A 26,704-nucleotide genomic window follows, 5' to 3' on the forward strand; every position below is an offset into this window, starting at 1 on the left:
TTCCGCACCCTTGGCGGTCCTTCGTGGCGTGCCGCTTCGTTCTCCGCCAGACCTGGGAGGGCTCGCCGGGAGATGCACCTGCGGGCCTCACCTTACCAGCCTCGAGTGCTCATTTGTAATTATTCCTTAGCTCCGCACCTGCTGCAGGACTACAGCTCCCTCCCCCGCACGCCCCCTCGCGGTCCCAAACCTGCATCCCTCGCCACTGGAATTTGTCCTGGGTCCACGGATGCGCTGGTGGTGTCCGCCCCAGCTGCTAAGGGCATGATCCCCGCTCTTCATCGCCACAGCTCCTGGGCACTAGGGATCTGAGCTGAGGGTTCCCTGCGCGAGGCGAGTGTGTCGCAGTGTTCTGCCGCTTGGGTGTTTTTCTGGGTGTGTCTACGTATTCTCCCCATTCATTGGGAGTAGGGGTCCCCCTGATGTGTCACAGTGCTTCCGGAGAGAGACCGACTTGGCCCCAAACTCAGAATCTGTTGTGAACAAGTTGTGTGTGATCTTCCTCTAATTACTTAACCTCCTTTCTTTTTTCCCTTTTTGTAGAAAGTTCTCTCGTTTGTTATGAGATAAAATAATTGCGTAGCAGAGTTGCTACATTAAATTCAGCACAACGTTCAAAGTCCTAGTAGCTGCCCTAGGACAAGCCACTAGTTAAGATAGTTAGGCCTCCAACTAGTCAATGGGACACCATTCGTCAGAATTGAATCAACCGAGGTATAATTACAAGTAGACATGAGCCTAAGAATCTGGAAGCAGGAAGGAAGCCTCAACTTTAATGAGGATGCAAATATATGTTTAGGAGGGCGATCTTCGGAATCTGGGTTCGAGTGAAGCCCGTGCCTAGGCTAAGACTAGCGATCCTAAATCAATGCGTATCTCTGCTTCTCTATTCCTACTGAGTTGAGTCTCGCTGTCTTTTTCAGAGCCTGTCTCTAAGACGTTGGGTTCTTATTCGCAAAATGCGGAGGCAGTAACTTTAAATTTCGACTGTTTTTTTCTGAGTCGGCGTCCCTCGGTCCTGAGTGAGTCACATCAAGCAGAAGTGGGAACAGCGGAGTTTAATCTTTTTGTGTGTCTGGATTCGCTCTTTATTCTGCCGAAGGAATCTGGGGGGCGGAGAGGAGGTCCTGGAGGGGAGAATGCGGCCTCGTGCGTGAGACCTGGTGTCTTTCCACCTGCAGCCTCCAGAGGGAGCTCTACTGTTGGGACAACTGTGGCAGCCTCTCTCCATCCAGAATCAGTTGGCTTATCTTAAGGAACCACTCCCTTTTCCAGCTGACTTTCCAATAGACACACTCCCTAGGAGTACTTGTAGGAGCGCACAAAACTTCCCGATTTTTAAAAAATTAAAAACTTTTTAGATTGAATATAAATATATTAATACTGAGGCCAGTGGAGATGTAAAATCTGACTTAATTTTTATGAAGGAAGGGGCCCACAAGGGCAAAAGTGCCTAAGGCCTGGGAAAGTCATGATGTTGCCCCCCCCCCACCTTCTCTCCGACGGTCTTGTGCCCTCTGCAAGCCTCCTTTCAGAATGGGAACAATTCCCTTCCGGTTGCTGTCTTGCTCCTAGGCTGCCCAGTGCCTCCCAGAGCCTGGCTGGGTGTGATGGCTCACTGGGCTTATTAGGACAAGATTAGGGGACCTGGCCTTATCCTGGGCACTTCCATCTCTACTCCCACCCTTCTCCAACAGCTCCCCCACTTACAGTAAGGGGGAGAATTAGACCTAAGTTTATAAAACACCCTGTTAGCTAGACAAAGCACATTAGTTCATGACCTCTGGCCTAAAAGCAGTCAGGAGCAGCTGGGCCCAATGCCCTCTGGATTGAGGGAGAGCTGCGGGCTTCTTTTCTTTGGGGCTTGCAGGTGGCTAAGCTAAGTTTATAGAGGAAACTTGGCAGACACCTAAGGGTCGCAAATCACCCCGTCTTCTGCTATTCTTCTCTTCCATTTGCTCACCTGAGCATGAGTACGGTTTCCTTCCACTGTTTCAGGATCTCCTTTCTTGTTTCTCACATATAATATGCATAATTTGAGCTGTAATATCACCACCATTTCCATGATAGAGCTTCACCGAATTTTTCCCATGGATTAAATGCAATGGACTAGATGCTTCTTGACAGGTATTTTCTGAATCCTTGTTCCTTGGTCTTAAATCTGTCCCATGTCTCCCGCCCCCAGTGGAATCCGCGTCTTTGCTGGGGGTGCAGGAATCTGACCGCGCAACAGGCTCGAGATAAGCCCCATAAGAACAGCCAGGAGCAGAGAGACCAGGAGTGCTTGCTCTTGTGTAATCCGTGCAAGTGTCAGTATCTGTTGCCAAATACTGAAAGAGAGGCCGGTGCCAGCTGATCGTCATAAAAGCTCTCCCAGCGCTTGGAGAAGCTTGGGAGGCTGAGGACACGGGCCCCCGTGTGGGTGTGCAAAGGTTGCCTGAGGGGTCAGCCTCTGTGAGCTGAGGTGGTCCAGCATGTGGACCCTTAATAGAGGCAGGTGAGTCTCTCTCTCTTTCTCTTTCTTGAAGAATGCAAAGAACATTTGGAGACAACTTTGCCAGGGTGACCATACAAACTTTGTGTCAACAAGAAATCTGGAGGACACCTGGGTCAGAAAGGGGCCTTGCTCAGGACATTCAGATTTCGGTTGATGGCTTTTTCTTTCTCTCCCAGGTGGAGTTTGTTTGCTGTTCTGGTGAAGTTAAACAGTAGTTAAACAGTGGGCTGGGAAGCGTTATTATTTTGAAATGAGGCTTGGTTTCCTGTGTCAGTGACCTGCTTAGAGCGAAAGCAGTGGGTCTGGGCCTGGGTTTCAGGCCCGCTGCCACAGCTCTGAGCACTTCGTGCCCCCGAGGAGCAGCGAGTAACGAGGGCATGTCCGTCTGCAGGTTGTGGCCTGGGCTGCTGATCGTGCTGGGCTCCCTCTGCCCGGGGGGTTCGCCGTGTGGCATCTCCACACACATCGAGATAGGTAAGTGCGGCCGCCTTGCCGCGGGATTAGGATGCTAAGCGTGTTAAAGGGCGTTAAGGAAGAGCTGTGACGTCGGTCCCACGTATCGATAACAAGTTCCCCGGATTGCAGCGCGGTGACTGGAGTCGGGTGGGTTCCGTGGAAGGGCGGGCAGGAGGCAAGGGAACGATGTGGCTTGGTGATCCGGGTAGGCAAACAGTGAGGAGCTGGAGAAACTAGCCTTTGCCATGAAGCAGAGCCGATAGAGCTGGAGGGAGGAAGATGGGTGGAACTCGGTAGGCGTGAGGAATGTGTTTTTGTTGTTTTATATTTCCAAGTATGTGTACAGGGCCACCTGTGGCCACGGCAGTGGGTCCCCTGAGTCAAGTGGTTGGCTTCAGGGAGGGCAAGGAAGCGAGGGAGTCCGACCACTGGCATTAGAGGTGCCCTGGATGACAGGAGCTGGGGAGGACAGGCTCGGGGGTGAGGCAGAGTACCAAACACAGGTGCATGGTGGATTGAGTTCTCGGATGAAGAGTGTGATGTTTTTTTGGACTCATGGCAAATGTAAGCCGATTTGTAATGTAATCAGATAGGATTATATTCTATAACAATTTTCACATTAATTTTAAATATGCCTGATGTCTGGGTTTTCTTCTAGATAAAAACAATAAAAATATAGTTAGGCCACCTAGCCAGAAGGTACCAATCAGAGCAAGATTACAAATTGTGAAAACTTGTCAGTGCCAGATAGACCGAGGTATTTATTGAGTTCTGGTCAACAAGAACCTATGATCCCAGAACTCAGTTACTGAGCCCGGTCCCTGTATTTCACAGACAAGGAAATCAATCTGGAGAATCTCACAGCTAGCTCATTAGTGAGCTGGCCTAGGATTGTATGTCCTGAGAGCCAGTCCGGTGTGCTTTCCAAACACATTTATTGAGAACAGGCAGTCAGGAAACCATGGAAAAGAGAATTAGACCCAGTTTCTAATACCAGCTCTGCTGTCAACTAGGTATGAGACACAGAACGGTTCATTTTCTCTGTGTTCCTCTTCTGTAAAGTAAGGAAGCAGAATGTCTCTGAATTTGAAAGTATTGTCCAACTGTAAGTTCTCTGAAATTGAAATTGCTAAAACAAGTGGGCTGAGAATGAACCAAGTGTAAATGAGAATATTCAAGAATAAGTATTAAATGGAAAGTTTTTACTCCAAGTTTAAACACAGATGAATTATGAAATTTTAATAAAATTGGATAACTGCTTGCCTTTTTTTCAGTAGGTACCAAAGATCCTAATAGATTTATATGAAACATATATTCAGTGTAATCTATTATATTAAACATAACATACTATGATATGTATTTATTTTTAATAAAAATATTTATATAATAGAATAGATAATATCTCTATTATATAAATATGTAAATATTAATACATTAATATATTCCATATATAATATAAAACTGTTTATATGAACATAACTGAAGGCCACTCCGAACCTGCACAGATTTTGAGGAGTCTTAGGTGAAAGACAAAACTCCAACATTTACCACTTAGAGGATTTCGTAAATCTCTTGGTTTGTGTTTCCACTACCTATGTAAAGCCTGTTGGAAGGCTGACAGTTCTGTGAGTTAATTAGAATGGGCCTCATTCAGTGGTTTGGGCTGTAAGTCACCGCAGTCCTGTGTCCAGGTTACAGGTGTGGGCTGGGAGCCTGTATCTTCTAGGGTTACGCTTGGAGGAGTGGCTGTATTTTTGTATGAATTACAAAATTGGGTGTGATTCACAATAGAAGTAAGGTATCGCCTTTGAATGTGACTTCCCAAGGCCTGTTCATCGTAGAGATTCTGGGAAGAGTCAGGGTGTGGATGTGTCTGTGTCGGCATGTGGGGGGAGCAGGTGACCTGGGGCTTTTTTTGGGGGAGGGGTCCCATCTAATGTGGCCCAACTCATGAAAAAACATACAAGAGTAACTGATTCAGCCCATGGTTTTGGCCGTGTGTGCTCTTTCCTGCTTAGGGTCCTTTATCTCAGGGAGTTGTTGAGGCGAAATAAGATGACAGCTTCTGCTTACTGAGCTCCTTCCGTGTATCAGCCACTGTGCTCGTCACATCACGTGTATTTTGTGTGACTCAGCACACCTGCGAGGTGGGAATTATTTACTTAATTTTACTTAGGAGGGAACTGAGACCTAGCGTAGCAGGGCCATGGTGCCAGCTAAGCAGAAACTTCAAATCTCTGTGCAAATTTGACTTGTATTTCAGCAATTTAAATATTGTATGAATCTTATTATGCCTAGCGGAAATGACTAGTGAGTACACACTTGACTTTCATTTCCCCCTTCCTTGGCAGTTACAATAACAAAATTACATTTTCTTTTTTTTTCTTTTTTTTTTTTTTTACAGATTTTTATTTATTAGAGATAGAGCATGAGCGGGAGAAGGAGCAGAGAGAGAGGGAGAGAGTCTTAAGCATACTTCACACTGAGCATGGAGCCTGACTTGGGGCTCGATCCCACGACCCTGAAATCACAACCTGACACAAAACCAAGAATCTAACACCCAGCCGCCTATACCACCCATACACCCCCATTTTCCTTTTAAAACATCTTAAATAGTTCTGTTTTCAGTTACAGTTGAATTTAATTGACTTATATCTTTCTCTCAGGACACAGAGCTCTGGAGTTTCTCCACCTTCAGGATGGGAGAGTTAACTACAAAGAGGTATAAAGTTTAATTTTTCTCTTATTCCTTGTGCATTAACTCTCTTCCAAAGGTGCCTAAATAAAGGTCCTAACAGATATTTAGGCAGTAATTTTAAGAGTCCTTTTTCTTTTCATAAAACGTTAATATTTGGGGCTATAAAGGGTATATGTCCCCTCTAGTACTACCTGAACATATATATATTATATATGTAATTATATGTATTATGTATGTGATATAACATTAAATAGTATCACTGAAATATCTTAATGATGAATCATAATTTGAAAAACTGAGAATTTAAAAAGTACATCATTTTGTTTTTACAAAAAGAGGTCATGCCTGAGATAAATCATTTTTCACCTCTTGACTGTGTTGTATAAAAATTGCATCAGCACAAAAAGCAGGAGTCTGCTTTGAGATGCTCTTCTGATGTCTCCTTCTACTGTATTCTTGGTAACACTGTCTGATGGCTTTCCTGTAGCTGTCCTCAAATTGGTCCCACTCTGACCTTATACACTATTTCTAGTTCTGGGCTAAATAATGCTTTGTGCAAAGATGATTCTTAGTACCTACATTTGATAAGAGTGGTTAATATTCCCTGGTGACATCAGAACTGGATCAAATTATTACCAGTAAGTCTCGACAATTCCGTACAGAAAGCAGGATGGGGAGATAACTGAAATGTTCCTATCCTCAACCATTTTTAGGCATTAGTTTCAACTTTCTGACTTGGCGATCGAACAGTGTTTATCTTCATTGACCCTGGTGGAAGGTAGCCAGGGATGAGGAGAAGCAAGAACCTACCTAATTCATCATGCGAACAATCAATCCCAAGTGTGTGCAGAGCAGTTTTCTAGTGGAGATATTCATGCTTGTATCATTAACTTAATTTGAAATGTGTGAACTGGACACCGATCCTTCCCCTCTGCATTGGTCCTAATGCAGATACTGATGTCATCATTGGAAATGACTAAGTGCCCTGAGTGCTTACACTTCACCTTCAATTTACGAGGGTCAGGACTACCTCACCTCTTGTGATACTGTCCGATCCCTTTCCATGATGTAGTTTATATCTCTGTGTGTAGGACTTGTTGTAGTGTCTCTTTCTCCCTACTCATACCTGCTCTTTGGGGACTTCTGGACTCATTGGGGTTTGAATTTTGTTGGTTCTGGGATTATCTTTTGTTAATATAGCCAGAGGTGACTGTTCGTGAAGTCTTTGACTTACACAAAGAGAATAATGCCTAAAGCTGAGAAAATCCGTGTACTAATTTATAAGCACTGTCAGAAGCAGAGCTCCTGGGTGGCTCAGTAGGTTAAGCATCTGCCCTGGGCTGGGGTTGTGATTCCAGGGTCCTGGGATTGAGCCCTGCATTGGGCTCCTTGCTCAGTGGGGAGCCTGCTTCTCCCTCTCCCCCTGCCTGCTGCTCCCATTGCTTGTCTCACATTCTCTCTGTCAAATAAATAAATAAAATCTTAAAAGAAAAAAAAAACTATCAGAAGCAAGCTGACCTCATATTGGTGGTCATTATTGCCCTGATACTTTTTTTCCTATTGTTTTCTTATTAAAGTGTAGTTGATAATGCTACATTACATATGTACAGCATAGTGATTCAACAATTCCGCACATTATTCAGTGCTCACCACGATAAATGTGGTCACTACCCATCACCATGTGTTATCACAATATTATTTACACGGGAGATTAACAGTATCTCCTGTGCCGTACCTTTTATTTCCATGACTTATAACTGGAAGCTTGTACCTCTAAATACCCTTCACCTATTTTGCTGATCCCTTCCCTACCCTCCACCTTTCCCTCTGGCAACCACCAGTTTCTTCTCTGTATTTAAAAGTCAATTTGTTTGTTCATGTATTTCTTAGATTCCACATATAAGCGAAATCACATGGTATTTGTCTTTCTCTGACTTACTTCATTTAGCCTAGTACCCTCTAGCTCCATCCATGTTGTCACAGATGACAAAATCTTAGTCTTTTTTAATGCCTGAGTAATAGTCCTCTGTGTGTGTGTGTGTAATCACATCTCCTTTATCCGTTCACGTGTCTATGGACGCCTGGATTGTTTCTATATTTGGCTATTATAAATAATGCTGCAGTAAACATCAGGTGCGTATATCTTTTCAAATTAGTGTTCTTGTTTTCTTGGGTAAATACCCAGCAGTGGAATTACTGGATCATATGGTATTTCTATTTTTAATTTTTCGAGGAACCTCCCGTTTCCCCGCAGTGGCTGCACCAATTTACATTCCCACCACCAGTGCACGGGGTTCCTTTTTCTCCACATCCTCATCAACACTTATTTTTTGTCGTTTTGATGCTAGCCTTTCTGATAGGTGTCCGTGTCTGGTGATCATCTCATTGTAGTTTTGATTTGCATTTCCCCGCTGATAAATGTTGAGCATTTTTTTTCATATGTGTATTGCCCATCTACATGTCTTTGGAAAAATGTCTGTTCAAGTCCTCTTTTTCTTAATGGGATTGTTTGGGAGTTTTTTGTGTTCAGTGGTAGGAGTTCTTTGTGTAGTTCAGATAGTAAACTTCTGTTGGACGCATCATTTGAAAATATCTTCTTCCATTCAGTACGTTACTTTGTTGTTTGGTTGAGTTCTTTTGTTTGTCTTTTTCTGTGCAAAATCTTATTTTGGTGTCGTCCCAGTAGTTTTCTTTTGTCTCAAAAGACATAGCCATAAATATGTTGCTAAGGCCGGTGTCCAAGAGATGACTACCTGTGTTTTCTTCTAGAATTTTTATGGTTTCAGGTCTCATATTTAGGTCTTTATTTTATTTTTGTGTTTGGTTTAAGAAAATGGCCCAGTTTCATTCTTCTGCACGTTGCTGTCCATTTTTCCCAGCATCATTTCTGGAAGACACTGTCTTTTTCTCATTGTATATTATGACTCTTTTGTCATAGATTAATTGACCATATAAGTGAGGGTTTATTTCTGGGCTCTCTGCTCCATTCCATTGATCTATGTGTCTATTTTTGTGCCAGTACCATACGTTTTAATTACTACAGCTTTGTAGTATATCTTGAAATCTGGGATTGTGATACCTCCAGTTTTGTTCTCCTTTCTCAAGGTTTCTTTGGCTATTTGGTGTCTTGTGTAGTTCCACACAAATTTTAGGATTGTTCTAGTTCTGTGAAAAATGCCATTGGTATTTTGATAGGGATTGCATTAATCTGTAGATTACTATGGGTAATATGGACATTTTCACGATATTAATCCTTCCAATCCGTGAGCATGGAATATCTTTCCATTTGTGTCACGTTCAGTTTCTTTCAGCAGTATCTTATGACTTTTCAGAGTATAGGTCTTTCACATCCTTGTTTAAATTTGTTCCTAGATATTTTATTCTTCTTGGTGCAATTGTAAATGAGATTGTTTTCTTAATTCTTTTTGCTATGTCCTTATGAACATATAGAAATGGTGCAGATTTCTACATATTAACTTTGTATCCTGCAACTTTACTAAAATTCCTTTATTCTAATAATTCTTTTTGTAGTCTTATAGGTTTTCTATATGTAGTATCATGTCATCTGTAAAGAGTGACCATTTTACTTCTTTCTTACCAGTTTGGATGCTTTTATTTCTTGTCTGAGTGCCGCAGCTAGGACTTCCAGTACTCTGCTGAGTGAAAGTGGTGGGAATGAACATCCTCGTCTTGTTTCTGACCTTAGGGGAAAAGCTCTGTTTTCCCCCATTGAGTATGTCAGCTGTGGCTTCTTCATAGAAGGCCTCTATCATGTTGAGATGTGGTTCCCCTAAATCCACGTTATTGAGTTTTTATCATGAACAGAAGTGGTCCTTTTAACATACTAGAATTTGGTTTGGTCATATGTGTTGAAGCTTTTTGCATCTGTGTTCATCAGGGATATTGGCCTGTAGTTCTCTTTTTTAGTGATGTCTTTGGTTTTGGAATCAGGGTAAAGCTGGCCTTGTAGAAGGGATTTGGAAGTTTTCCTTCCTCTTCTGTTTTTTGGAAGAGTTTGGAAGAATACGTATGAATTCTTCTTTAAGTGTTTGGTAGAGTTCACCAGTGAAGCCATCTGGTCCTGGACTCTTGTTTGGGAGTGTTTTGAATCCAGATTCAATTTTGTTACTAATGGTCTGTTCAAATTTTCTATTTCTTCTTGGTTCAGCTTTGGCAGATTGTATGTTTCTAGGAATTTATGCATCTCTTCTAGGTTCTCCAATTTGTTATATAATTTTTCATAGTATTCTTTTATAATGGTATTTCTGTGGTGTTGGTTGTTTCTCCTTCATTTCTGATTTTTCCTTATTGAGTACTTGCTCTTTCTTGAGTCTGGCTAAAGGTTTATCAATTCTGTTTATCTTCTCAAAAAAACTAACTCTTGGTTCCATTGATCTGTTTTGTTTTTCATTTATTTCCACTCTAATCTTTATTATCTCCCTCCTTCTACTAACTTTGGGCTTTGTTCTTTTTCTAGTTGCTTTGGGTGTAAGGTTTGATTGCTTTGAGATTTTTCTTATTTCTTGTAATAGGCCTGTACTGCTATAAACTTCCCCGCTAGAACTGTTTTTGCTGTATCCCAAAGATTTTTCTTTTCAAGTAGGTTCCATACCCAACATGGGGCTTAAACTCAAGACCCTGAGATACGAGTCACGTCCTCTACCAACCAAGCCAGCTAGGTGTCCCCACAGATTTTCAGTCATTATTTCCATTTTTGTTTGTCTCCAGGTAGTTATTTCCTCTTTGATTTCTGCATTGACCCATCTGTTTTTGCCAGCATGTTTTTTAGCATCTGTGTGGGGTTTTTCCCCCCTAGTTTTTTTTTTTTTCTTATAATTTCTAGTTTCATACTGTGATGGTTGGACCCATTATATATACATATATATACACACATATATATGTATATATAAACAGAATGTGGTATTTTAACCATGAAATCCTAGCAATGGTAGTTATTCGGTTAGTTGTGGTCCTGTCTGCCCTGCTTCCTCCTGCCTGCCTACAGAAGAGATTTCTTTTCTGACTAGAGAACTGATAGATACTGTAAAACACTCTGTCAAACCGTGTTGACACTTGGCTTTATATCATTCTAGGCCTTATCTCTTAATTTATTAGCACCTTCTTCCCCCCAAAATAATGCTCTACACACTATGCAGCTTGTCTTTTTCATTTAATAGATAGGTGATGTCTTTCCATGTCAGAAGAGATCTTCAGAATCATTTAGAACAACTACATATTTTTCTGTTATCCATAATGTATCATTTATTCAACTAATTCTATATTTTAACTTTTTATTTGGAAGAAATTAAAAACCAATAGAAAAGCTGGACAGTTAGGCAATCCCTATCTGCCCTTTACCATATTCCTGTAGATCTTCAATTGGTGACACATTTGCCCTTTTATCCTCTCTGTTGTCCCCCAAGGAAAGGAGGTAGGCCTGAGAAGGAACAAAGGTCCTTATTCGGGGCCTCAGAATTGCAATTCAGGGGAGCACAGATTCTGGATTAACCAGAAAAGTGTGCCACCAGTGCAAGGAAAGCAAGGGGTATTTATGAGAAAGAAGGAAGAGGTAATTACAGGATTTACATAAAGCAGAGAAGGAAGAAACCCTGCTAGTTTGGTGCTGACCAGTCGAACCGCTTGTGATGACTATCTTACTGATTACTGGTGCTATCAAACAAAAGTCCCTGCTATGTATTTATTGACTATACCGTCCTCATCCTATCCGAATGCCAGTTGCTCTGTTGAAATGTTATGAGCAACAGCTTGTCAAACAGCTGCTGCTTCCAGCCCAGTTCAGGAGCTCGTTAGTTGGAAAGGAAAATGAATCCCTCATGTCCAGAGAGCTCATGCAATTGCACCACTTATAGATACTGATTTCTTTTCTCCTGAATGGTTCTAGAGTGAATTGCTAGCGTGATGCCCATTATCCTTTACCACATCGTTGTGTATTTCCTAAAAACAAGGACACTCCTATGGAGCCACAGCACAGTACTCACAGGAAATCAACATTAAATAACACTGTCACCCAATCCTCAGCCTTCATCCAGATCTCCCCAGTTGTCTCAATAATCTTCTTTGTGATTCCAGGACCAATCCGGGACCATGAGATCTAGAACATTTCCTCAGGCCTACCTTGTCTTTAATGACCTTGATATTTTGGAAAGGGCATGGTCCAAAAACTGTGGAATGTACCTTAGTTTGGTTTCATCTGGTAGTTCCTTATACATCCCCTTGCAGGTTTTTTTTTTTATTATTAAGATTTTATTTACTTAAGAGAGCGTGCAGGTGAGCACAACGAGGGAGGGGCAGAAGGAGGAGGAGAAGCACACTCCCATCTGAGCAGGGAGCCCCATTCAGGGCTCGATCCCAGGACCCTAGGATCATGACCTGAGCCGAAGGCAGACGTTTAACCAGCTGAGCCACCCAGACGCCCCTTGCAGGTTATCTTTTGACAGCAACAGCCCAGAACACAGAAGCGATGCTGTATTCTCACCACATCGTACCAGAAGGCTCACAATGTCAAATGTACTGTTTCTGGTGACGTTAACTTTCATTTCAGTGATTGTATTTTTCACTTCTAAGATTTCCTTTGGGTGGTTCTTTATATATTCCTTTCCTGAGACTGTTTGGAGGGGGGTTAAATATGTTTGTAACTGAAACATTTTTATCATGGCTGCTTTAAAATATTTGTCAGATAAGTCTAAAATTTCCATCATTTCTGTGTTGGCTTCTATTGGTTATCTCTTTTCGTTCCTTTTGATATCCCTGGTTCTTGGTAAGTTCAGGTATTTTAGGTATGAGGACATTTTGGGTATTAGGTTATGAGACTCTGGATCTTACTGAAAACTTTCACTTTAGCTGACTTCTTCTGACACCACTTTGGAAGGGGACCAGGATGGGGGGGGGGGGGAATCACCCATCTCCTAACTCTCCTAACTGCCAAGTGGAGGTGGAAGCCAAGGTTCCCCCGAGCCTCCATGATGCCTCTGTGGCCGGGAGCGGCAGAAGTGCCTCGTTATTGCTCCTCACGGTGGCCTCTGCAGGTGCTGGGGGGTCTCCTCGTGAACATCTTGCTCTCCCCTGGGCCTCTTCTGATCCCACCCGGGGGGGGCGGGAGAGGTGCCATGTTACTGTCCGTTGGGACGGGGTGTCCAGGCTCTCCCCATGGTCTCTACTGACACTAAGGGGTAGGGATGGGGACAGGACAGCACGGATGAAAGTCCTGGTGAGGGTGGGGCCACAGTGTTTTCTGTGATGTTTGGCTAGAGCAGAAAGGTTATTGTCTAAAAGTTTTCTGTCTAGCTAGGCCGTCCATTTCCTAGTCTTATGGTTAGAGAAAGTAGGCTTTTGTTGTTGTTCATGGGTTTGTGTGTTTGGTTTATGCCCAGTAGAGTTTCTAGGTGGCAGGCTTTCCTGGTATCCACTCGGGACCTATGAGGCAAAGAGAAAGCCCAGGGAATTCACTGCAGTGTCGTCTTCAGGTCCCGAGCTCCCAGCGCCCGCATACTGACCTCCGCCCCTCAGGGGCTTCATCCGCTCATTTTATGTACAATGCCCAGGGGCTTCGGCTTAGCAAGATGGAATAAGTCCTAGTGATGTTGATTTTTTTTTTATAACCTGGTTGAGATGATGTCTTCAAGTTTTTACACCAGAAAATAAATATTTTCTACTTTTTAATTGGCTAGTAAATATTTCATGGGGAGAGATATTGAGGTAATGTAAATATCCTGTTTCTCATCAAAGTTTACCGACTGGTTGTAGCATCTGTCAGTAATTTGTGCCTGAAATCATAATTATGGTTACCAAATTGTTTATCTGATTCCATCACTTTCTACATTTCTCAGCATTCTGCTGTTGAGTAGAGCCTTTCCTTCTTTCCCCATTCATATATTTACTTCTATCCATATACGTTCACGGATTTCTATTTAACAGTTTATATTACATTATTATCACTTGATGCTTACATTGTCCCAGTTGGCTTTTGTGTCTATTTATCCGCCTATTTATTTAAAACCATGAGTTCACACAAGAATAGCTCTGTTTATGACCCATCAGCACAGCATTCGTCCTAGCCTTCTCTGTGCCCGTATCTGCGGCTCCTTTCTCCAACAGTGAGAAATCTGGCCATCACTCTCAATATGTATTCTTTGTGCTCAGTCTCCTCATTTGTGACCAGTTTCCCGACCGTGTTTGGCAAACGCTTCAGCCCTGGCGCTGCTAGCTGAGTCCTTCTGGCCCAGAAACAAAGGAAGAAACAAAACAGGAATGATCTCCACGATGGAGGAAGGATTAATATCCTCAGTTGCTCATATATTTCATTGAAATTTTTTTTAAGATTTTGAGAGAGAGCGCACAAGCAGGGGGAGCAGCAGAGGGAGAGAGAGAAGCAGACTCCCCACTGAGCAGGGAGCCCGATTCAGGGCTCAATCCCGGACCCTGAGATCATGATCTGAGCTGAAGGCAGACGCTTCACCGACTGAGCCACCAGGCTCCCCTCGTTGAAATTTCTTGATAAGTATCTTGAGATTTGGAAACATTCACTTTTAGGGCCTGGTTTTAATTTCATTTTTGCTAACTCGGTGGGGGGGGAAACGGTGTTTTGTTATAGGCTTAATTGGCATTTTGATCAATGAGGTTAAATACTTTCGAGTGTTCATCAGCTGTTTCTATTACGTCTTCTATGAATCACTTACATGTTTTGCTCATTTCTCCATCAGGATATTTATCTTGACGTGGAAGAATGACTTAAAGATATCAGCCCCGTCACGTGTCAGATGATTCTCGTGGTTATTGTTCGATTTGCTTCTGGCGCTCCCTACCAAAAACCCTTCAGTTTTTGTGTCATTAAGCACTTCATTCCATTCTCTCTGGCTCTCTGTTCTACTCTTATGGCTTCTGCCTGTATGCTTTGCTTAGAAAAATCATTCCCACTCTGAGGTTATGCAGTAACTCCCTTCAGTTTCGTCCTGCTAGTTTTGTGGCTTCATGTTTAGCCTTTAACGCTTTAATTCATCTTCTATTTGTTTTGGCATAAAGCACATGAGGAGTCCAGGAACCTCTTGTTGGTCCTGTTCAAGTCCGTGTCATGTAGGCCACGCTTGATCCCCCACAAGAATAGAACCCTCGCAACCCCGGGGTTGTGCCAACACCACCAGATGGTTCCTGCACCTTCATTCATCCCCGTTACATACTGTGTATGCTGGAGTCTGTTTCTGTGCTCTCTATTCTGTTTCATTGATCTCCTTTAATTCCAGTATCCTACTGTTTTTATTTCTGTAGCTTAAAAATACATTTTTCTATGTGAAGGATGCATCCTCCCCTGTACTTACCACCCCCCCCCCAGCAGCTTCCTATTTTGCTGACACATTTACTTTTCAAAGTTGACTTCAGAATTATTTTTTCATGTTAAGTAACAGCATCTCCCTCCCCTAGAGCTGCAGATTCAACAAGTCTTAATCCTATAAAGTGACCAAGTCAGTGCTGGCAAGGTAAATATTCAATCAAGTTAATTATTATTTTTACATGATGAAAGTCTAGCTTGCAAGCCATCTTTAGAGAAAAAGGAGACTTCATTGGCTCCTGTAACTGATAGCGTGCAGCCCTGCTCCAAGCGCTGAGGTCTAGGTGGTGGTCTCTCTCCACGTGGAGGACACAGGCCTGCAGCCTGAAAATCCCCAAGGGGAAGAGGGTGTCTTCCACACAGCCCTCCACGAGGAGTCTCAGGGAAGGTTCGAACCGAGCTAGCTTTGATCAAAGGTGTATCTCTGAGCCAAACACTGGTGGCAGTGGGGACTAGTTAAGTCCTTACATAAATTAAGAATTGTGGGACCGAGGGGCGCCTGGGTGGCACAGCGGTTAAGCGTCTGCCTTCGGCTCAGGGCGTGATCCCAGTGTTATGGGATCGAGCCCCACATCAGGCTCCTCCCCTATGAGCCTGCTTCTTCCTCTCCCACTCCCCTGCTGTGTTCCCTCTCTCGCTGGCTGTCTCTATCTCTGTCGAATAAATAAATAAAATCTTTAAAAAAAAAAAAAAGAATTGTGGGACCGAGAGCCCCACATCGGGCTCCCTGCTCAGCTGGAGCCTGCTTCTCCCTCTGCCTGCCCCTCCCACCTGCTTGTGCACCAGCGCTCTCAAATAAATGAATGAAATCTTTAAAAAAAAAAAAAAAAACTTAGGGGGCCCCTGGCTGGCTCAGTAGGAAGAACATGCAACTCTTAATCTCAGGGTTGTGAGTTTGAGACCCGGGTCGGTGGGTAGAGATTACTTAAATACTTAGAAGTCTAGGCTGTCAAACTTTTGCTTTGGCAATCGGAGTTCGTCTGCAGATGCTGGAAACCCCTCTGGCTAGCTTCTGCACCCGCCCCCCCCCCCCCCGGATTGGGGAATTGCGTGCTGAGGAACTGTGAGCTCCAGCCAAGCACCCAGGAAGGGCTCCCGAACCACGCACAGAACGGGCGGCCGGGGCCACGTGCACCAGGTCCAACAGCCACCCACCGCTGAGTCCAATCCAGCCGCCTCGTCCCCTCAGCCCTGCTGCTTACTCGCAAGACAGGAGCTCGGTCCTCTGCCTGAGAACACCTGGGCCCCCTGCTACCGCCGAGGCAAAACCCGGCACTTGCCCGCTAGCTGAAGTGGAGGGGCAGACGGGGCTCCATGTGCAGTCTGGGGGATATAGTCTGTCTCTAGCCCCTCGCAGCAGCTGGCCCACCTGAAGGGGGTCAGAATGGAGAGAGCCAGTCAGCCGAGAACATTGAGATATAATGTTCTTTTTTTCTTTTTTTTTTTTTTAAGATTTTAGTTGAGAGACTGAGAGAGATGGGGGAGGTGGAGGGACAAGCAGGGGGAGGGGCAGAGGGAGAGAAGGAGAAGCAGGCTTCCTGCTCAGCAGGGAGCCCCACACAGGGCTCATCCCAGGACCCCCGTATCATGACCTGGGCTGAAGGCAGAAGCTTAACTGAGTCACTCAGGCACCCTGAAATATAATGTTTTGTTTTTTGTTTTAGATTTTATTTGACAGAGAGCCAGCGAGAGAGGGAACATAAGCAGGGGGAGTGGGAGAGGAAGAAGCAGGCTCCCAGCGGAGGAGCCCGATGTGGGGCTCGATCCCATAATGCCGGGATCACGCCCTGAGCCTAAGGCAGACGCTTAACGACTGAGCCATCCAGGCGCCCCATATAATGTTCTTTTACTATCTACTTTTATCATAATTTTAAAAGGGAAAGGATCTTTTAAACTCCCCCCCAAAAAGCCCAAAAGACATAATCTGACTCTGAAGTACAGGGAGCAACTATAAACTTGTATATAAATATATAGTTGACCCTTGAACAACGCTGGGATTAGGGGGCACCGATCCCCAGGCAGTCAAAAACTCATATCTAACTTTTGACTCCCCCCAAGCTTTACTAATAGCATACTGTTGACCAGAAACCTTAATAAGTCAGTTAAAGCTTATTTTGTAGGTTGTGTTATAATCCTGTATTCTCGTAATAAAGCAAGCTAACGAAAATGTTAATGAGAAAATGCATTAAAGAAAATACATTTCTAGGACTCTGCTATATCTAGTGAAAATCACCTGCATCTGAGTGAACCTGCATGGTTCAAATCCGTGTTCAAGGGTCAGCAGTGTAACTTTTATGTGCGAACGTCATGCTTATGTGTGCATGTTGTATGTACGCATGTCTGTATTTCTCTCCTGGCACTGATCTTTCACTGGATCATTGAAAATCTTACCATGAACCAGTCGGTGAGCTAGGCTTGGGGAAATCCTGCTCTTTTGGTGGACAGAGAAACAAAAGGTGAAATTAAATAAATGATTGTTGCTACTTCTTGATCAGCCTGTGTTTGCTAGGGTAGAACCTGAGGTCTCGGTTGTAGGGCGTCGTCTGGGATTATGCCCGAGTTTTTATTATATGCTTACACCTTCCTTCCGTCCCCTCTCCTGCTGTAGGGCGGGCTTGTCCCACACTGCTGTCTCTTGCCCCTGATCTCTCCCTTTTCCTCTTCCCCAGCTGTTACTTGAGCACCAGGATGCGTATCAGGCCGGAGCCGTGTTTCCTGACGCCTTCTACCCCAGCATCTGCGAGAGAGGTAAGATCAAGTCTTGCAGACCAAACGGTGTCTCCTTCACTTGGTTAACAGGAACGGGCAGGACAGAAGAAATCGAACACCTCGTATTTTCCACGATCATTGGTCAATGACTTGGTTCACATGACTGCGTTTTTCATTTAACCGAACCTTACCTACTTAAGCGTAGAAATTCTGAAAATTTTCATGATCCTATGCGTCCTTACTTTACCACTTCGTGGTGGAAGAGATGGAAGGGTCTGGGTTCTGTTCCTGCTGTGCTGCGGGTAACATGTGACCTTCAGAGAGTCCTTGCTGTGCTGCGTCTGTTTCCACGCCTGTGACGTAATAATAATGATGCCTGCCTTGCCTCTTCACTGGATTCTTGTGGGCGTTCACGCATGTTATTTTGTCCAGTGTCGTGCAGATCTAAGGCGGCGTTATTAGTAACCTGGACTTATGGGGTGTATTGGGGCCCCAGTGGGCAAGGAAGGTGCACTCCAGCAGGGTAATCGGAGGGGTGTTTTATAAGGGGACCATTTACAGAGCTGCAGGCTGGATGTAAGAGATCTGCAGGAACCGTGCAGGGAGGGAGCGCCTCCTGGAACTGCACGGGGAGGCCCTGAGGGGGCCAGACCTTCAGTCAGGGACACAGCCAGTCCCCGGGGCCCCAAAGCCGGGGATCCGGGAGAATGAATACCCCCACCTCTCTTCCTTTTCTCTGATCTCCTCTCTGTTCTCCCCATTGGCCAAACCCCACCCAACCAAAGCTGGAGGGTAAAGAGGCCAGTTGGGCAGGTCCCTTCAGGGGCACCGTGCAGGGCAGAGGAGGTTGGACTCGGGTCGGGAGGGACAAACGATAGACATCCAGTACATCTCCATGTGAACCATTTTTGGAGTCTCAGGGTCATGGTCATTATCCAAGTGTATTTTATTTTTGTTTTTGTTTTTTAAAGATTTTATTTTTTCATTTGAGAGAGAGAGCGAGCATGAGTGGAGGAGAAGGGCAGAGGGAGAAGCAGGCTCCCAGCTGAGCAGAGAGCCTGACATGGGGCTGGATCCCAGGACCTGAGCCGAAGGCAGACACTGAACCAACTGAGCCCCCCAGGCACCCACCGTCATTTGTTTTAATACAGGGCTGCCTTTAGGCTCAATGAAATGTTTCAGACTACCCACTCCTGTAGTCATGATACCAAATAACTAAGCTTTTGTATTTGTCATATTTGTAAGGTTGGGTGGGGTTTCTTTCTTAGCCTGTTAACTGTCCTTTCTGAATCCTGTTATTTTGCCTGCTTGTTACAGTTTTTCTCTTTCTAAACCTATTTCCAGTTTAGCACTTCCCAAACTGTATTCAGGGGGCTGTAATGTCTCTTAATAACCGTTCCTTGGTATAAGGAGTTTAAAAAGAACTTATAAGAAGTTAAAAAAGAACTTTTTTTGGCAAATTTGAGAAAACTTGCTTAATATATGCCATCTTAAGAGACCAACCAAACACGCAGTGCTGAAGGCTCCGAGAAGCGTGGAAAAGGAGCCCCCAGTCTCTCGGGTTTTCTGTTTTTCCTCTACCAGTAGATGCCCTCCCTGAGGTCAAGCTCGGGACCAGTGCAGACAGATACACCAGTGAGCTCAGTTCGCATTATAAAGTATACACTGACCAAGAGGAAGTCCATGCACACTCCTCTTAGATTTTCATGAATTTGTCCAAATTTTCCCTTGATCTCTCACATACCTACATGCACAGCACCTGTCTTTTGATTTGGGGGCCCACTTTTATTGCATCTTACGGAAGCAAACGTTCTCGCTCAGTTGGCAAAGCAGCAGCTGTTTTTATGCTCCATTGTATCAGTTTTCCTGATACCGAATCAAGTCTGTAACTATAATAATGAGGACACCTGGCCTCCCCAGGATTAGAAGCAGCCCTGCTGACCCTCAGCTATAGCACAGCTGTGGGGACAGGTGCATGGGGGACAAGGGCCTGCTGGCCACCACCACCCCGCAGGCCCTGGGTGGGCTTTCTTTTGCTTCCATTCAGTAAGATTACAGAAGGGAACAAAAAGGTTTGCTTAATCTGGCAATTTGGTTAAGGGGGACGTTTGTCCAAAGAGCTGCTGTTATACTTAATTTTGGATTTTTACTGAATTCTGTAAAATAGGAATTATAAGTTTATTCTTTAGGAAAACTGAGAGCAAATCAAATTTCTTAGTTACAATGTCTTTGAAAATCATTTCCAGAAAAGCCAGTGATTTAAAACTGGTTAGAATGTTTTTACTGTGGGGCGCCTGGGTGGCTCAGTTGGTTAAGCGTCTGCCTTTGGCTCAGGTCACGATCCCAGGGTCCTGGGATGGAGCCCCACCTCAGGCTTCCTGCTCCCCGGGGAGTCGGCTTCTCCCTCTGCTGCTCCCCCTTGCTTGTGCATGCGCTTTCTCTCTCTCTCTCTTTCTCTGTCAAATAAAATCTTTAAGAAAAATGTTTGTACTTTAGTGACAGCAAAACTATTTGAACGGAGGGATCTAAACTCTGGAGTTGTGGTTTCGTTGCCCCTCGTGATGTTTGACGCCCCAGGACGAACGTGTGGCATGGGGAGGTTTGGAACAGATGCTGGGTCCTGTCCTTCCTACCCCCGCTGTGGGAATGAAGAGCTACATGGGTGCCCGTTGGCCCATTCAGCTGATGCTTGGGGCCTGTGCCATTTTAAAACAATTGTTGAAAATTAAAACACTTCATAGACTTTGGAGTATCTACTTTTGTCTTTTGTGCTGTTAGGAAGGTGGGCTGTGATGGACAAAGATGACACACACAGCTGCACCTGTACCCACACCCCCACATCCCCCCTGCACCGCCCCGCAGCTGACTCCGGCACTCCCACCCACCACCCCGCACCCCCCCCCAGACCCCCACCACACACCCCTTTTCTCCTTCCCTTTAGCACAGACATGGAAAACACTTCCAGCCTCCGTGGCAGCCCAGGTGATTCGAGATGATGTGAGCTGGTCATGGCTCCTTTCTCTCTCTCTCCCAGCTGGCTTTTCTGTTCTAGAGGCTTCCTCTGAACATCAACAGAAGAACTGAAGAGGCTCGGAGGGAAGGAGGAGAAGGGTTGCAGGAGGTGGCCGTGGTGGCTGATTTCACTGCGAATCTCCAGCATTTTCAGAAAGACTCCTGAGACCTGCTCTTGTCTCTCCAGGGCAATTCCATGACGTGTCTGAGAGCACTCACTGGACCCCCTTTCTGAATGCAAGCGTCCACTACATCCGAGAGAACTACCCCCTTCCCTGGGAGAAGGTAGGCACGGCCCTCTAGCGCCAAGAGGAAATTCCATTCCAGACCCCCACCTCCATCTGCATTTTCTCCGTTTGCACCCCATCCCACCCCAGGCTCCGGAGGGCTGTTCACCCTTGTACCTCCAGGGCCCAACACAGGACGTGGTTGGTTAATACCTGAATAAACTTAGAAAAACGCAGTAGGTCACTTGGCTATTTTGCTCTGAGAGCAGTGTCTCTGAAAGCCCTTCCAAGGCGCTGCGAAACTTTTCAAAAAGTCCTTTGTGGTTTTCGTCACTAGAAACTACAATGTCCCTGCCTCTGATGTTTTTATTGTCAAGTCTCAGGAATGGAAATCCTGTTTATTAAACATTGTAATAGGATTTTTGTAAAATAACCCAAGCGCCTGTCCCTGTAATCTGCTTATTTGGCAGGGCACGGAGAAATTGGTAGCTTTCTTGTTTGGAATTACCTCTCACATGGTGGCCGACGTCAGCTGGCACAGCTTGGGTATCGAGCAGGGGTTCCTTAGGACCATGGGAGCCGTGAGTACTTGTCTACAGGTGGATGACGCCATGGGCCGGCACTGGCCCTTCTGGAGGAGAGGAAAACTTGAGGTTATTCGGGGGTCATGTGGAAGCAAGGCTTCTTGCCCAGAGCAGTCTTCCATTTCCATCCCTTCCTCTCTATTCCTCCTCCCGCTCCCTGTAAAATTCATCGCACGCGCAGAACCACTAACGTGCACCGAAATCAGCAGTAAATGTCGTGTTCTGTTTCGTCACAGACAATATTTGGGAAATTTCATGTTTTATTCAAGTTGTGTGCGTGAATAAGGATACGAAGAGCTGCCACTTCGTTCTCTTTGGAAAGAATGGTTCCCCATGCATGTTCTTTTTTAATTTTCTTTTTTTTTTTTTTAACATTCAAAAAAAAAAAAATGTTTTTATTTGCGTGTCGTCGACGCAGCGTTCCGTGGGCTCCGGGCGATCCGACAGCTGTGTGCAGACGCTGGGCTCGCCCCCCTGTCACCGCGCAGCCCCGCCATCGCACCTTTCACTGTCGTCCCTGCGCTGCGGCTTTATTCCCGTGCCGGATTCACTCCGTGACCTCCCACTCCCCTGCACCCATTTCGCCCATCTCCCCATGCTGGGCTGTTTCCATTTTCTATATGAAACTGCCATAGCCCCGAAGTGCACGTGGCGCTCTGGTTTCTGGAAGTCCCCTCTGGTCACCAGGTGCTCTTAGTGCCGTCCTGTGCGAAGCTTATGCTCGGACTCAGTAGAGACGGTGTGTATGTCCTCTGAGGTGCAGATGTTTGCAATAGCTTTGTTACCAGACGTCAATATAGGGCACAGCTGCCACGATACGTTTTTTAACAAAATAATGAAATCAAACTTTTTTTTTAAATCGAGTCCACCTGTTAGGGACCCTTAGCATTCACTAGGTCAGGCATTCCTCTCCTCACTCCTGGCGTGGCTGTGGGGTAGGGGCTTGGGTTACAATGTGTGATCTGTATACACATCAGATGATTCTCTTTCTTTCTCAGGTTGATTTTCATGACTCCTATTCCAAGGCCCACTCGGCTGGTGATTTCGGTACTGTTGATTCACATTTGCCATAGTTTCTTTTGTGATTGTCCTATCTCCCTTGTTATGGAGTCACTCTGTACCTTAAATCTGTATTTTCCCCCTATGTTGAATAACCTTCTTTCTCCTTAACTGAGACCATTTCATGATGAGTTAGGACTGGGTATGTGGTTCTCCTGAGATAAAATGTTATTTTCGTATTCTATGAGATAGGTATTCCGTCACTTTGTGAAATGGCTAGTAACCAGGCAGGTGTCTAGACAACAAGAGTGCTGACGCTTCCGGGAGCATCTGCTAGTAGAGATGCGTGTAGATCGCGGTGGGCTCGCTGCAGTGTCTCTTTCTCATTTGTGTGTGGAGGGGTGGGGAGGGGTAAACTTGTACTAAAAACCCAAATATTTAAAGTAAAATATGTATTTTTTATCACCTTGCCAGTCCATATACTAACTAGCTTTCTGTTTTAATCGTTCAGTTATAGGACGGCCATATCTCATTTGACACGGAGATGTACTTCTGAAAAGTTGTATATGTGTATTTCTTTATTTAAAAAATCACATTTCCTCATTGACTTATGTCACAATTTAGAAAAGCTTTACATCAGCTTGAAATTCATGACCTAAGTTCACCTAATACTTCAGCTTTAAATTGGTACCTCGCATCTTTTTCCTGTAGTGAATCACCTTGAAATGGCCGAGGTAGATGGGGAATGGTGTGTTAAAAGAACTTTTATGGTTCGTCTTTCCTTAAAGTGAAAAACTTTTGGTTATGTGGGTGTTCCTTTCTTAATTCCTATGTTTTACTGGCTAAGATATGAACGATCACTTTTTCTTAAAGACGGGCTTGTACCTCAAACAAGGAACAGAAACGTGTGGACAGGTGATGAAGTCGTCACCTGGATTGTGCGAATCTGCCACGTGTTGTCACTAACTGACCAAATGTTCGTATTTTTCCCCTACCGCAGGAGGAGATGTGCTGAGCCAGTTTGAGTTCAATTTTAATTACCTCGCACGGCGCTGGTAAGAACTATTAACTTACATATGTGTTCTCTAGACGGCGTTTAGTAGCTTGACCCTTTTTATCCCCTTAGAACATGTAGGCTACAATGTAATTAGGAGTCCTCTGCATTTGTCCATTTTAATAAGTAAAACTGCAGATGAGAACAGGTTAAGGAGATGCTTGGAGCTCGTGGCGGATACCATATAAAAATACGTATTTATAAACAAGAGCACGTACACCTGCGTAGCTACCACTTGGCTCAAAACCACGCCTTCCTGGTGTCTTACAAGCTCCTCGCCTTCTCTCCCACCAGGGTAACCACTCCCGTGGGGTTCCCGTTAATCATGTTGTTGCTTTTCTTTATAGTTGAATACATAGGGATGTGTGCATATGCAAAATAGCACGTGGTTTTAATCTTTAGATGAATAGAACTGCCTAGCGTGTATTGTTCAGGTTGCTTACATTTCTGTTCCTGAGTCAGGCACATGGGTGTTTGGCTGTAGTTCATTTTCCCCGCTATGTGGTCCTCCGTGGTAGGGATAGACCGAATGAAGTACTCCATTCCGATGGGGTTGGGTATGTAAGTATGTGGAGTGTTTTTGCTTCCCATGCAGTGTTGGTATGAACATTTTTGTCCATCGGTGTGTGCCCCAGAAGGGGAATCTCTCTTGTAATGACCACTAGCTGTGGAATGGGGGGGGGGGGGTCATAGGGCGTCTGCGTATTTAACATCAGTGAGCCCAGGCTTTCAGAATGGTCTTCCCAGCTGATACTCTCTCCCCTCAGGTTTATATGGTCGTCCTGCTTCTGCATTCTCCAAGACTTGGGGTTGTCCAACTTAAAAATAGCCTGTTTGGTGTGTCATGGTATCTCATTAAGGTTTTAATTTGCATTTCCCATTGATTAATGAGGTTGAATGATCTTTCATATTTTATTGATCCTCTGTTTGATATTAAGTGAAAATCTTGTTTAGCTTTAGTCTATTTTTCTGTTGGTTTGTTTCGCCTTTTTACTTATTTGTGAGTGTTCCTTGTATTTTAGGGCTTCTTTGGTTGGTTTATCATTTATTTGTTACAAATATCTGTTTACAGTTTGTGGCATGTCTTTTTTACTTATGATGTATCTTAAAACTTAATTTTAATGTAGTTGAATATATCTTTTCCTTTGTAATTTGTACTTTGATGTCTTATGTAAGAAATCCTTCCCTACCTTGAGGGCATGATGTATTCTCTTACTTCAAAAGCTTTTATGGTTTTATTTTTTTAAATTTTGTCTTTCATTTACCTGGAGTTAATCTTTTGTATATTCTTAGATAGAATCTGATTCTATTTCTTTCTGTAGATGTAACAGATAGTCCCCAATCAGGACACTTACCGATACGATAGTCTCCCCTTTCCTCACTGGCCTGTAATGCCCTCTGTGTCATAAAATTTCATAAGTATTTGGGTCCATTTCTGGGCTTTCTATTCTGTTCTATTGATCTAATTGTCTGTGAGCAATACTGATTTTTTAAAATTACGGTGGCTTTATAATCTTGACATCCAGTAGGGCTGGTCTCTCAGCCTGTCCTTTTTCCTCAGGCATACCTTGCCAATTCTTTTGCTGTGGCTTTTTCAAATGAAATGACAGGAGCAAGTTGCCATGTTCCAAGAAAAATCTTGTTGGAATTTCTAGAATTTTATTGAATCTAGAGACCCATTGGAAGAAGATTAACAACTTTGAAATATTGAGTCTTCTCATCTATAAACTATATATTTCATTTAAGCCTACTTTAATGACTTTGAAATTTTATAAGTTTTCTTTCCTATATCCTTAATCAGCTTAAGGCAGTTTCCCCCTATTTCAGTTTGGTAGTAGTTTTTATTGTAAATTAACTTCATATGTATTGAACTCTTACTCTGGATCTGTCGAAATAGCGCTTTTTTAATCTATTAATACAGTGATTGTAATAATCTATTTGCTAATATTTAATCAAGTTGAATTCCTGGGACAAAACTGCCTTTGCAATAGTGTATTTCTTTTTCAATATTTGTTGCATCCGTTGCTGTCTGGGGCTTTTGTATTTTTATTTATGAGTGAGCTTGTACTAGAATTTTCCTTCTCTCCTTGTTTGGTTTTGTTATCAAGGTTACGCTGGCTTCATGACATCACGTGGGAAGTGTTCTTTCCTTTTCTATTCTCTGGAAATCTGTGTAAGATCAAAACTTTGATTGCTTGACTGGTAAAATTTGTAAAGCTCTCTAGGCCTGGTGTTCTCTTTATAAGGACTTCTTAAAAACTCATCATAGTTATAGGACTACACAGTTTTTCAATTTCTTCTCAAGGCGTTTAATTTTCCTAGGGTTTTTCCATTTCATCTAAATATTTAAACATTGTGGCATGAGGTTGTTCTTAATAAGTTTTACTGTTTATTTCTCTTATTTGTACTTGTGCTCCTTTGTTATCCATAATGTTCTTTGTCCTACTTTTCTTTCATTTTTCAACAATTAATCTCATCTAATATTTTTCAGTTTCATTATTTTAAAGAATGAACTTTTGGGTTTATTGATTATGTTCATTTTCTCTTTCATTACTTTTCATTACTTTTTTTTCATTACTTTTTACTCATATATTTATTTTCTTCAGGTTTCTGTGAAATTTGTGGAGTCCTTTTTTAAGCTTTGAAATTTAATTCCAGTGTAACATGCAGTGTTACATTAGTTTCCGGTGTACAATATAGTGATTCAACAACTCTGCATTACTCAGTGCTCATCATAAGTGTGTTCTTAGTCCTCTCCACCTCTTTCACCCATTCACCCACCCATCGACCCTCCGGGAACCATCAGTTTGTCCTCTATAGTGAAGAGTCTTTTTCTTGGTTTGCCTCTCTCTCTCTTTTTTTTTTTTTTTTTAAGATTTTACCTATTTATTTGACAGAGACAGCCAGTGAGAGAGGGAACACAAGCAGGGGGAGTGGGAGAGGAAGAAGCAGGCTCATAGCAGAGGAGCCCGATGTGGGGCTCGATCCCTGAGCCGAAGGCAGACGCTTAACCGCTGTGCCACCCAGGCGCCCCTGCCTCTCTCTTTTTACCCCCTTTGCTCATTTGTTTTGTTTCTTAAATTCCACATGTGAGTGAGATCATAGGTTTTTGTCTTTCTCTATTT

At 43.8% G+C, this 26,704-nt stretch overlaps 1 protein-coding gene across 3 annotated transcripts in view; it reads left to right on the forward strand.

Annotated features, from left to right (window-relative positions):
• GPLD1 (glycosylphosphatidylinositol specific phospholipase D1) overlaps nt 1-26,704 on the forward strand; it is a 63,137-nt gene that overhangs the window by 2,873 nt on the left and 33,560 nt on the right. For 2 of the 3 annotated variants that reach the window (XM_087857962.1, XM_045800512.2), the window contains 7 exons: nt 2,889-2,971; nt 5,620-5,675; nt 17,664-17,742; nt 20,903-21,000; nt 21,413-21,523; nt 22,525-22,573; nt 23,526-23,580. In XM_087857962.1, coding sequence (XP_087714088.1) covers nt 2,889-2,971; nt 5,620-5,675; nt 17,664-17,742; nt 20,903-21,000; nt 21,413-21,523; nt 22,525-22,573; nt 23,526-23,580 — 531 coding nt within the window. Of the gene's footprint in view, nt 1-2,874; nt 2,972-5,619; nt 5,676-17,663; nt 17,743-20,902; nt 21,001-21,412; nt 21,524-22,524; nt 22,574-23,525; nt 23,581-26,704 lie in introns of those variants that run through there. The other variant, XM_087857963.1, reaches the window with a different exon arrangement.

This window comes from Ursus americanus, chromosome 32 (assembly GCF_024610735.1).
Source record: "Ursus americanus isolate L20-20 chromosome 32, mUrsAme1.1.p, whole genome shotgun sequence".
In the NCBI taxonomy this organism is placed as follows: domain Eukaryota; kingdom Metazoa; phylum Chordata; class Mammalia; order Carnivora; family Ursidae; genus Ursus; species Ursus americanus.